This window comes from Betta splendens, chromosome 5 (assembly GCF_900634795.4).
Source record: "Betta splendens chromosome 5, fBetSpl5.4, whole genome shotgun sequence".
Lineage (NCBI taxonomy): Eukaryota > Metazoa > Chordata > Actinopteri > Anabantiformes > Osphronemidae > Betta > Betta splendens.
In genome coordinates this window covers 11,784,235-11,797,533 of record NC_040885.2, presented here as the reverse complement: position 1 = coordinate 11,797,533, position 13,299 = coordinate 11,784,235, and the positions used below count along the sequence as shown (strand labels likewise).

General features: G+C 44.9%; 1 protein-coding gene across 2 annotated transcripts in view; it reads left to right on the top strand.

Moving 5' to 3' along the window:
• The window catches only part of bsnb (bassoon (presynaptic cytomatrix protein) b), a 49,526-nt gene that overhangs the window by 29,596 nt on the left and 6,631 nt on the right, over positions 1 to 13,299 (top strand). The window contains exons 4-6 of one of the 2 annotated variants that reach the window (XM_029150101.3): positions 1,402 to 2,211; positions 3,377 to 9,664; positions 11,005 to 13,096. In XM_029150101.3, coding sequence (XP_029005934.1) covers positions 1,402 to 2,211; positions 3,377 to 9,664; positions 11,005 to 13,096 — 9,190 coding nt within the window. Of the gene's footprint in view, positions 1 to 1,401; positions 2,212 to 3,376; positions 9,665 to 11,001; positions 13,097 to 13,299 lie in introns of both variants that reach the window. The other variant, XM_029150099.3, reaches the window with a different exon arrangement.

Here is a 13,299-nt window from a genome sequence, read left to right as displayed (position 1 = left end):
ACACAATGCATGAACCTCAGGGCTAAGATCATAGCAAGAACAGGCAACAAAACAAGGTGACGAGACCTCGCCTAGTAGGCAGAGTTGTCACTCAAAGTCTCTCCTGCTGATGTCCTGAAAGACAATAGAGTCCCTCTCTTAGAGGGCGTGAAGATGACAGTCTGTCTCACAGTGGGTGGGAAGACACAGACAGACCAGCGAGGGCTGAATCCCTCAGGTGGGTCTTTATGTGTTGGCTGGCGAAGCAGTACAGGTGAACTGAATCATTAGAGGAATGGCGATGAAGGGGAAGGGTGGGAAGTGGGTGTGGCAAGGTAACAAAAAGCGTAACGAATGAAAAAGAGGTGAGAGAGAGATCCTGACAGAATCATATATTTTGTTTAGCGATTAGTTATGGTTGTGGTTAAATATGTCAAATGATATAAAAGCATTCTTATAGCACATCACGCTTAGCAAATGTAAGGTCAAATCCTCATGTGGCATCAAGAATTGCAGTAAAAGTTCTTTGACACAGTCACAACATTGTCTTAATTAATTTATTTTTTTTCTGAGTGTGTCCATTTTCTGCATTTCCACTTTTAAAGTATGACAGAAATAAATAAAATGATTTATTGAAACGATAGTAGTCACCCATAGAGACCTTTGTTTTGTTGTGAATCTGTGATAAATGTTTCCTCTTCAGGCCTGAGGCACAGGCTGTTATCATAAAATTGCTAACATGCTCAATTTTCATCTTTCAAAAAATATATTATACCACCATTTCTTATTATGCAGGTTAACTGATGCGCTACATTGCCTGGATTGAATCTATTCATGGGTTTTGTTATGGATTTCTAACAGTCAGAACATAAGTATGTTGGTGTTGCCCAATAAAAGGTCAGATGACAGCCATGCCCCTCTAATCAATTAACAGATGGGGTCATTTGTATTCACAGAGCTATTCCTTTATCCTTTCACTTGAACGTGCTTAATATTGTCAAATGATTAAGTCCTCCAGAGAGATGAAAGCCACTGTTTTGACAGTCTTTCAAATATTCAGTTGTTAGGGCTCGCTCTAATGAGTCCTTGGCACTAAATGACCGCTTTTAAGCAACAACCTTCCAAACGAACACATTAAGTTCCTGTACCCATCAATCACGATGAGTAATAATAGCATGTTAACACAGTGACAATATCAAACTAAACATCAATGTAAAGTGTACATTGTGTGTAGTTAGAGTTTTGTCCATGTAGACAGTTTGTCTTTTGTTTGCTTATCACATGTATTGGTTCCAAGCTGAGTTAATTCAAACAAAAAGTTGTAACAACATGACAGTGGTTCCTAAAGAATGTGATTCACTGTTGTGTCATAGTTGTACCGCAGCATTACTGATTGTTGTTTTCTTTGCGTTTATTTTTTAGAAGAAAGAATGGCTGTGCTTGAACTGCCAGACACAAAGGGCTCTGTCTGGAAGCCTGGGAGATATTCCAGGTCCCGTTCCACAGCCTGTGGGATCCCCCCGGCCAACTTCTACAGCCAACCAACAACCACCCCAGCAGAAAGGGCCAAATCAACTTTCAGGGCCCAGGGCTACAGGTCCTCAGCAGCAACAGAAACCATCGGGTCCCCAAGTAAGTGGGCCTCTCTCCCCTGTGAAGCAGGCTGGGCCTGCCCCTCAAACCAAGGGGCCTAGTCAGACCACCTCTCAAACCAAGGGTTCCTCCCAAACAATTCCTCAAACCAAGGGTTCAGCTCTGCCACCTTCTCAACCTAAGGGTCCAACACAACCCCAAGCTCAGAGTAAGGGACCACAAATGAAAGGTCCTAATCAATCACATAACCAGAGTAAGGGTCCTGTTCAGGCTGCTAATCAAGTAAAGGGTCCAAGCCAGACCAAAGGGCCAACACAGACAAAGGGATCTGTTCAGCCTACTGCTCAGAGTAAAGGCCCTTCTCATCCTCCTGGTGGCAAGGCTTCATCCACCCCTGGTAAAGTCACATCTAACCATACCAAGGCTCCCACTCCTTCAAAAACAACACCTACACAGTCTAAACCCACAGGTAACAATCAGGTCCGCAAACAGCCACAGAGCCAGGAGAAGACTAAAGTGGCATCTAAGTCTGTAAAAGAAGACACCAAAGTCTCTCCAAAGAAGGCACAGACAGAGACTGTCACTTCTCCAAAAGATATGAAGATAGCTGAAGATGCACAGAAGTCAAGACACCATGAAGTGAGCTACCTGCAACTTCTTCGCCTTCACCCGTTTTTCCTGATTCATCATTTTGATTTTATAGAGCATTGTTATAATTGTTCTTGTCGTCATCATTGCGATCAATGGAATCATCATCATCATCATCATCATCATCATCATCATCATGACCATCATAAATTCATCTGTTTCACTTATTCTTTCACATCAATGGTGTATTTCTTTTTTGACTAAAATTTTTGTACAAAAGTTACAATGTTTGTTTTATGTTTGTTTACTTCTTACTTACTTCGTCTGTTTACTTTGCTTGTTCATTTTTTTTACAGTAATTACAATCTTAATTGTTTCACCTTTATAGATTTAATCTTTTTAATTAATTAATCGTTAATCTTATCTCAGTGCTCATTACTCATCTGTTTTCCCATTTTTATACTTTTATAATTTTGTTACAATTGCAAGCCTTTTGTTCAATGTGACACTTTGTGGTGGTATTTCAAGCATTCTGAGCATGTCTGTTCTTCAACGGCCCGAAGAATGTAATGGAGAATGCGTCAAAGATGGCAATCAAGCATGTAACCAAATGACATTTGTCTGTAGATGTTTGTATTTTCAACTGTCTGTTCTAGTCACTCTGTGTGTTAGTATGTCTATTCATCTGTGCGTGCGTAACATTTAAAGTCACACTCAACCCAAATCAATTGACATATTTTACTAATATAATAAAATTTACCAACCTACAAATACAAAAGGATTAGTAAATGAGCAAATCAGAAATCTTGTGTGAAATTAGATTAATTATCCATTTGTGATTTAGTGATGCAGTGTCACAAAACCTAAATGCATTTACACATTTGTTTGATGCACACAGGTAAAGCCAAGCACACAGTAAACATTTGGGTTGATTTTAAGTGTTAATCTGATTGTTTGATTAACATTAGTTTTTATAATGCAATCATTCTCTAATATCTTTGTATTAGAGACCGTTTCATCTGTATTAGGTCCAGTGCATTAATTTTCTTTCATATTATTTTTAATGCTCATAAGAATTACACTGCTGATATGTTTGGTGAAATACTGTGATACAAGGTGTGCACTGAGGCATGTTCTGTGTAATTGATTTGATTAGTTTTTTCAGTATATCTCATAATTTTTTGTGACTTATTTATTTCTTTGTCTCTTTCTTTAGGATTACAACAAATCTAGTACACAGAGTTTAAGTGACACTGGATACTCTTCAGATGGAATCTCCAGCTCTCAAGGGGAAATTACAGGCCAAATCCGGGAAGAAGGAATCAAACTTAGTGAAAGAGGTGCCTCCATCCCTTCAGAAATAACCAAGCTAGAGACCTCTATGAAGCCTTTGCTAGACTTAAATCCTGCCTCAGACCAGAAGCATAGACCTCATTCACTGTCAGTTGGACAGGGCCGAGATTACAGTCCTGATGATGATGCAGCAAGGGATGAATCAGAGGACGACCTTAGCTGTAAGCTTCGTCACGATTATGTGGAAGACAGCAGTGAAAGTGGTCTCTCACCATTGCCCATAAGACAGAAGAAGTCACATAAAGAAGTAACAGATGAAGAGTTCATGAGAAGGCAAATTATGGAGATGAGTGCTGATGAAGAGGAGATGGAGGAATATGGAGGCCAAAAAACTAAAAAACATAGAACCAGTGGGGATTTAAACAAAGAGAGACGACGATTGGCCCAGCATTCTAACAGTTTTGAGGATGACACCAAGGTGTCAGAAGGAGCATATAAGGCAAATGAAGAGGATGATGTTATGATGGCCGGAGGCCTTCGGCGCTTTAAAACTATTGAGCTAAATAACACCAACAGCTACAACCGAGAAATGGAGCTTAGTACTGAGCATGACCTACGAGAACCAGAGCTAGAGATGGAGAGTCTGACTGGTTCTCCAGAGGAGCGGTCAAAGGGAGAATATTCATCTACTCTACCAGCCACCACTCCCAGCTACACCTCTGGAACATCTCCCACATCTGTGTCATCCATGGAGGACGACAGTGACAGCAGCCCCAGTCGTCGGGCAAGACTAGAGGAAGCAAAGCAGCAGCGAAAAGCTCGACATCGTTCTCACGGGCCACTACTGCCCACCATTGAGGACTCTTCTGAGGAGGATGAGCTCAGAGAAGAGGAAGAACTACTTAGAGAGCAGGAACAGATGAGAGATCTCGAACAACAGAGGATCCGAAGTACTGCTCGGAAAACAAAGCGGGATAAAGAGGAGCTGCGGGCACAGAGACGCAGGGAAAGATCCAAAACTCCACCCAGCAATCTTTCTCCCATCGAGGATGCATCACCAACGGAGGAACTGAGACAGGCTGCAGAGATGGAGGAGCTTCATAGATCATCATGTTCTGAATATTCCCCTTCTATGGACTCAGAGGCAGAGGGTTTTGAGGTGATTGGGGGAAAGCTATACAAATCAGGAAATGAATATAACCTTCCCACTTTTACATCACTTTACTCCCCTACAGAAAAAAACTCAGTAATGTCACCATCTGACAAAACACTCAAAAGTGCAGAGGAGGTGTATGAGGAGATGATGAAGAAAGCACAGCTAATGCAGAGGCAAGGACAAATGGTTGACCATCAGAAAAGTGCCTCTCAGTTTGATGGTAAACATAGTCTAGAAGCAGGAGCTGTCTTGACCCCTGGTTCAAGCCCAACACAGCTTACTGCTCCTATGTCCTTTTCTTCAACAGGGAGTGATCCTAGAATCCCAGGAATGCATGCTGCACAGCATTTATCAAAAGAAACACAAAATAGGATGATGACACAGAGTGCCAAAATTGAAGGGGTTGTTGGAGTTGCCACAACCAAAGCCCAAGTCACTCAGACAACTCGACAAGCAGGTAGCACAGCTGCTACAGGCAGCAGAGCAGGCAGTCAGAGACAAACACAGGCACCCCCTGACCCTGGAGCATCCTCCTTAACCTCCAAAGTATTTTCCCTTTTCAAAGGTCCCAGCCCTCCTGTCTCCCCGCCCACCTCCCCAGCTCAAAGCCCAACACATGGGCAGTCTGTGCGAACCACTGGCAGTAGTGGCAGGCAACTGCCATCCTTGCCTGGTGGACCTACATCCCATGGAGCACCGACACATCAAAGAGCAATGTCACCGCGTCTTGCACGCCAACAGTCCTCTCAAGAGTCCCCAGTCATGGTGATAACTCTAGGCTCTGAAACAACTAGTCCTTGTAAGCCACTGACTGTGAATTCTTCTACTTCCCCGTTGTCTTCTCCGACGCAAGGTGGTTGTAAAACACTATATAGCTCCCAGCCCCCTTCCACAAGTTCCCCAACGTCCCCACAAAGGCATCCAGGAAGGCAGTCTCCTATGCATTCTTCACAGATGGCTCACACTTTTGAAAAAGTAAATGTTGGAATTAGCACAGTTATCACAACTACACATAGTCGTGGATCTACAGAAAATATTTCACTATGTAAAATCTCAAATATATCTGGTACCTCAAAGGTTGTGTGTCAGGGCCAACCACACACTGGCACCAATGTGGTAGACCTGAGAGCACCAATGAGGACTGCCCCAATTATAATGACAGACCAGGGGATGGACCTAACATCTCTTGCCTCTGACACAAGAAGATATTCCTTAGGAACAGAGCAGCCAGCTGGTCGACACACAGCAGTCCAGCCTCTTATTATGAACCTGAATGCACAAGAGCAGCCCCATGTATCTGTATCTACACCAACCACAGTTAGTGTGACAGTTGCAGGTGCTGTGTTCATGTCCCAACCCAAGCAACCAGTCATTTATGGAGATCCTTTGCAAAACCGTGTGGATCTTGGTCAGGGTGTTGGATCAGCTGTTTGTTTAACCCAGGCTAAACCACCAGTGACTGATCCATCAATACCTAAAATTGATGCCTGCCTGGAGAACCTGGGGATTCAGCAGCAACAGCTGCAGTTACAGCAGCAAAAGCTTCTGCAACAGCAGCAGCTTCTTGAGCAGCAGCTCCAGCAACACCAGCAGCAATCTTCTTTTGCTCGTTACAATTTAGCTAATCAGGTCCAGCCACTGTTGATCAAAAAAGATCAAGTAGTAAGCCAGTCAAGCAGTGCCCAACCTGTAGCATCGGCTAGTGCCATACCTAGAGTATCCCCCATGGCTCCACCATCGGTGTCTGCGGCTGCTGTTTCTAATGCTCCCCATGAAATCTATGGTGGAATAGCTTTAGAGCTTAAAAACAAACCAACAGTGGTGAATTTGTCAACCGGTAAACCCCATGTTATGATGGTGCAACTTGACGATAGTAACACTTCACAAGGAGGGACGGTGACTCAAATAGTGAAGCAAGAGGAACCTCCCCCTCCTCCCAAGGTCTTGGATCTTACTGGTCAGATCAAACCAGAAAACCAGGTGGCTTGTTGTGATGTTGTTTACAAATTGCCCTTTGCTGGTTCCTGTTCAGGGTCATTTACTCAGAAGACTACAACAGCATCCTCGGATAAAAACCCCACCACAGAGACCTCTCAAGCTGCCCTGCATGTGCATCCACCACACTACCACGTCAACCCACATCAACACCAACCTCAAGCACCACAAGGAGTGACAGAGGAACATAAAACATATCAGCCACCCACAGTCCCTACTGGAAGAATACAGCCCTCAATGTCGGATACTAATCTGCCATCAATGACGGATGCTGGTCACTATCAAAGTAATGTCCTCCAGGGAGGTCCGGCTATAGACCTAAGTACCATGAACCAGGGTTATGACAGTGCATACCTTGGCATGGGAGCACAGTATGGTTCTTACACAGACTTGCGTCATCAAGGAGATATTGCAGGTCCTTCATTACCCCTTCGGCGATATGGCTCCATGTCAAATATAAATTCTGATTATCCCTACACTTCACGTGACCTAACCGTATCGCAGGACTCTAATCTGGCTCAGTACAGTGCAACCACTGCCAGGGAGATAAGTCGCATGTGCGCGGCTCTGAACACAGTGGACCAGTTTGGGAGCCGGTATGGAAATAACCCTGAAGTGGTACCATATGGAGCTGGAAGGGGTGGGTCTTTAGGTAGGCTTAATCTCCAGCAAAGCTTAGCATCTATAAGAGCAAACCTACTGTATGGCCCAGATGGAAGGCCAACAGCAAATGGCCAAACCCTTACAAACCTAATAAATGCCAGACAAGCAAGTATACGCGCCTTGTACCCTGCTGCTATGAGAGGAGGGGATGGGATGATATACTCCACAATTAATACTCCCATAGCCTCTACCTTGCCAATTACCACTCAGCCTGCCTCTGTCTTGCGTCCCATGCCTAGAGGAATTTACAGACCCTATCCAACAGGTGTAACTGCTGTACCATTGGCTAGTCTTACCAGGTTGCCTCACATGACTCCCAGAATGCCTCTGTCCTCACAGAGTCCATATTCCTACCCTTCACCAAATCAGTATCCTACTTTAACCACACCGTCGGGAAGTACACCTGCTGCAACCAGCTCAGACCAGGAAAGTCCAATGTACCTTGGAAAGCCTATAACAACAGTGCAACCTGTGCAAACCACTACAACCATTACACCAACCCAACCTTCAGCCCATCTAGGAGCCCAAAATGTTACAGCACCTGGCATGCAAACCACTGCAGATCAGCAGATGGACCGAGTCACATCTCTTTCTCAAGCTCAAGGCCAAATTTCCACTGTCCAGCAGAAACAGGCTCAAATGCAGCCCCAACAGTTTCCTGCGCAAACTGAACCTTTATCTTTGACTCAAACTCAAGCTCTAGTTCAACCTATCAGTCAAACTCAACCAGCAGTTCTGCCACAAAGTCAGCCGCAAGGTACTGTCCCAACCACAAGTTCCACAGATACACCAAAAACTAAAGAAGATGAGAGACTGAGTCAGCAACAAGAACACATGTTGCAGCTAGAACGAGAACGAGTTGAATTAGAGAAACTACGCCAGCTGCGTCTGCACGAAGAGCTTGAAAGGGATCGCATGGAGCTTCAGCGACACAGAGAGAAAGAGCAACTCCTTGTTCAGCGTGAGATTCAAGAATTGCAAACCATCAAACAGCAAGTCTTACAGCAACAACAAGCAGAGCGGGAGACACAGCTTATTATGCAAAGAGAACAACTGGCCCAACAGAGAATGCAACTTGAACAAATTCAGTCTCTGCAGCAGCAACTTCAGCAGCAATTGGAGGAACAGAAAAGGCAAAAGACAGCAGCAGTAGAAGCAGCAGCTGCTGCTGCTGCAGCGGAGGCAGCTGCTGCATCAGCGGCAGCAGCAGCAGCAGCAACGTCTGCCCAAGGTGCAATGCAAGGGGTGGTGGTTGGAGGAGGACCCCCTCAAGGGTTTATTATCTGTGACCAGAGTGGGAGAGTTATACAGCAGGATGGACAAAGTGTTCAATTTTGGCAGGATGGACAAGTGGTCCAAGCTGTAGTGGCTGCTCGACCTATTCATAGTTCTGTCTCAGAAATGTCACTGAGAAGCAGCGACAAACAGACTGATCCTAAAATTATGAAAAAGCAGAATTCTATGCCTCGCCTAAGGGATGGCTCCGAGGAGGACTCTGTGAAGAGGATTACAGACAGCTGTGTGCAAACAGATGATGAAGACGGTGAGGAAAGATACATTAACAGGCGCAGGAGAACAAGGCGTATTGCAGACTGTAGTGTGCAGACTGATGAGGAAGACCAGGGAGAATGGGACCAGCAGCCAGTAAGGCGCCGGCGATCACGTGTTTCCAAGCACTCAGAACCCAGTGGTGAAGCTAAATCAGAAGGGTCGTCTAAAGTGGCTTCTGCAAGTATAGCTATTCAGACCACAAACGATTCATCATGCCAGACAGAGTCTGACCAGCTTGGTAGGGTGTCACCTGCAATCCACATTACTATGGCAGAGACCTCAAAGGTTGACCTTTTACATTACATTGCAGCTCCTGAAAGAACCCACAAGGGAGAGAGTCTGGCCTGTCAGACAGAACCAGAGTGTCATTCTCAGGGTGTTGTTGCCCCCCAACTGAGTGTCCCTACAACTATCAGTCCATACTCCACAAGTCTGCATATAGTGGGTGCATCTGATCCAACATGTCCTAGACTCCAAGGGGTTGCTAAGTTTGAGAGAAGGAAACCAGACCCTCTGGAAATAGGATATCAACAGCAACAAAATGACTCCCCGTCTCGTCAGCCCCCCAAATCTCCCCAGGTCTTGTACTCCCCTGTATCCCCTTTGTCGCCTCATCGCATGCTGGAGACAACGTTTGCCTCTCAGGAGAAACTGAACAAAGCCCACGTAACACCACAGCAGAAGGCATTTACTGCTGAATCACCGCAGCGCCATCAGACCCTACCAAGACCCATAAAAAGTGTGCAGCGCTCCATGTCGGATCCCAAACCTCTCAGCCCCACATCAGAGGACCCTGCCAAGAGCAGGTTCTCCCCATACAGTCAGCAAGGTGTCTCCAGCAGTCAGGTATGAAACCTTTGCTTTTTCATTCAATACAGTTTTATAAATCTAATATGTGAAGTAAATATAATACATATACTTATATACTGAATAATCTACAGTGCCCACTGTAATAAAGGCTACAGAACATAATTTTATAAAACAATGGTAATGCCAGGGGCTCAACAGTCATGTTTTTGTGACTGACACGATTTTGAAAGTTGAAGGTTTTCAATTTATGAGAATCACTTTACATTTGGACATACAGTTATATGCAATTAAAAATCCAATTGTTTTCTGAATTTAAATTTGCTTTGTAAAGTACTATAAATTTATATATGATTTATAGTGTTTAATGTGGACATCGAGGATCACACAAGAGTTGGCATTGAGGAAGTGACAGAATGTTCTCATGAGAGCAGCTGGTCAAATGCCAGAAAAGCTTTTCCCATCATCCTTTTCTGCTACATCCCCTCCCTTATCCCTCATTTGACTCTTGTAGTCTGCTTCCTCTTTGTACTGTCTTTTCCTCCTCGCTCGCCCTTTCTCTCTCTCTCTCTCTCTCTGTCATGTCGTCTATATCTGGCAAATCCTGAAGAGCTGCCAGAGGGACACACAATGTGGAGAAATCTTGGTGCTGCTGTGCTGTCTTGCTGATTGTTAGCAGCTGGTGAAATTAAATTACCATCTCCCTTCACCCATATAAGTCTGAGAAGGAAACTAGAAATCATAGGCATTTTATAGATGTCTACCTCAAATGATTAGTGCTGTGGATACTGAACAAACTCTTTAGGGATTTACCTATCACATTAACATTTGTGCAAATAGCAAATTATAGAAATGCTGAGTTGGTTTCTTGTCTGTCATACAGACATATCTAGTTGCTGTAGATACTTTATTTGATCAGAGGAATGTTTCTGAAAATACGTTTGAATGAAGACATTGAAGACATTTTTGAACAGAATATTAGTAATATACTGCAATGTCTCCTGGCAATCTGAATGCCATTTCATGCTTGCAAGATACTAGACGGCATATGGATTAGATTTAACAAAAATCAATAGAAAAGACTGATAACACACATTTATCTTTAGTTGATATAAAAAGTAACAGTGTCATTTAACACCTAAGAGTTAGAGGTGTCAAGTGTTGACAGTGGAACAATACAATAAAATCAAACGGCGTTAATTGCTGATGGACAACATGCTTTAGTCATACATACAGTAATTAATTTCAAGTTTAGCTCTTATCTCAGCTCCAGGGTTGACGGATTGTGCAAACCCTCAGTACAGTAATCTGCACAGTCTATTTTACAAAGGAACATTCTGTTTATAGCTCAGTGTTTTCTGATGTGTCTCTCTTAGCAGATGGCCTCCCTGCAGCAGCAACAGAACTCTCTGATGAGGAAAATAAAGAGGACTCTCCCCAGCCCCCCTCCAGACGAAACGCCGCTCCCCATTGTGACTCCAGCACAAATGTACAGTTCTTCAGGCATGCCACAGAGAGTCCTACCCAGACCTGCCCAGGGAGTCACCAAGGCTGGCCTCCTGAGTGAACTGAAAGCTGTAGAACAAGAATCGTCAAAGCTTCGTAAGCAACAGGCTGAACTGGAGGAGGAGGAGAAAGAGATTGATGCCAAGCTGCGTTACTTGGAGCTAGGCATCACCCAGCGCAAAGAGACCATGGTGAAGGAGAGAGAGAGGCGAGAGCTGGCTTACCTGAGATGTATGGGTGATGCTCGGGACTACATGTCAGACAGTGAGCTTAACAACCTCAGAATGGCAGCTGCAACAGGAACATTTGATGCTAATGGTCTGTTGACAAGGCCCAGCACTGCACCGCTGAGTCAGTTTACAAATGACCTCAATGCAACCTCTCAGTATCCCTCCACCTCATCCTACATGACTTATCCATATCCTCAGAGCCAGTCATCAACACAGCAGCCTGGCTCCGCCTACCAACAGATAGGTTTCCAACCCCCTCAGTACCCATCATCTTCTGCACCTCAGCCAGGAACCTTCCAGCCTCATCCCCCACCAGGTCCTGGATATCAGAACCAGGGAACTTATTCATCATGTATGTATGCCCAGCCCTACCAGGCAGACCTCAGCATGCAGCAGCATGGTCACCAAGGCTTTCATCAGCCAGGTCAACCAGTGCCAGCCCAAAACCTCCCCTACCCAAGCCACAGCACATATCAACCTGGCCTGCCCTACCCGCCCCAGGCAGAAATCCTTACAGTCCATCAAAGGCCAAGACAAACGTCATTGGCTGACCTTGAACAAAAGTTCCCGACCAACTATGAGGTCATTAGCAACCCAGCAGTGTCAGTGGCCACATCAGCTCCGGATACCAATTTTGGCTCAGTCTATAACAATGCTTATGGACAATACCGCACCCCTGAGCCGGGCCTGACTCATGGTGGTGGGGTGGATAGCCCCACCTCGGCTTATGCTTCAGATGGTCTCTACACTTCTAACCTGGAGCAGAATATTCCAAGGAACTATGTCATGATTGATGACATCAGTGAGTTGACGAAGGACAACACAAGCCAACCCACTGATGCTCTAGGACATCCTGTTGGGGGACGCTATCGGAGTGAGAATGGCCCGACACGTGGCAGTGGCTATGGTAGGCCTGAAGATGAGGTCGTAGATGCTTATGGCAGACATACAGGCACAACAGGTTACCAAAGCACAGGGGACAATCGCACCAGCACTACAGTGAGTGGAAGCTCTTCTTATTACTATGATGATTATAAACATACACCGCGTGGCAGTCCTGGTAGCCATAAAGTCACACCCAAGAATCTTGCCCCAGCAGTGGTTTCTTCTAAACGTAGTAAGCATAGAAAGCAGGGGATGGAGCAGAAGATTTCAAAATTTTCCCCTATTGAAGAAGCACGGGATGTGGAGTCTGACCTTGCCTCTTACACAATGACAACATCAACGGGAGGCAGCTGTACAGTTGTGTCCAGATCCAAGAAGCTTCAGGATGACGTCGGCTACGGGATGAAGAAGAATGCATACGACCAGCAGAAATATTATGGCACCAGTCGTGAGGGTCTTGAGGAGGAAGAACGAATGTACAGCTCTGGAAGGTCCAGGTCGACAGGATACGGAATGGACAAGATTTCTTCTAGAGATTCCACAGGCCACAGAAGTAAATCCTATGAGAGGGATGCTATGGAGCGCTCCCAGAGACGAAGCGGAAGGCCTCCAATGCGCAACCAGAATTCAGAAGAAGAAAGTCCACTTAGTCCTGTGGGCAAGCCTGTAGGCATGGGAAGACCCACCGGCATACCAGAGGCCCACGATGTGAGAAACCAGTATGGATCCAGCCATTCTCTGCCAGATGTGCAGGATCACCACAAGAAGGACTTGCCCAGGAGTCATGTCTTTAAACCAGATGATCCCTATCTTGTAGATGACATGCACTGTGCTGTCTCTGACAGTGAAGGTAACTGGTGCTGAATCATTTGTGCATGAGAATCATTCCTCCTTAAGGCTGCATGTCAAGTGTGGAATCTTGAGATCTATCGCTTTGTTTTGTCTTGTTTTATGGATTGTTCCTTGTGATAGGTGAAGCCAATATATATCTGTTTGATACATTTGATCTCTTTTTAATTCAAAATCCTTTAGTGTGATGTTGTTATTTATTTT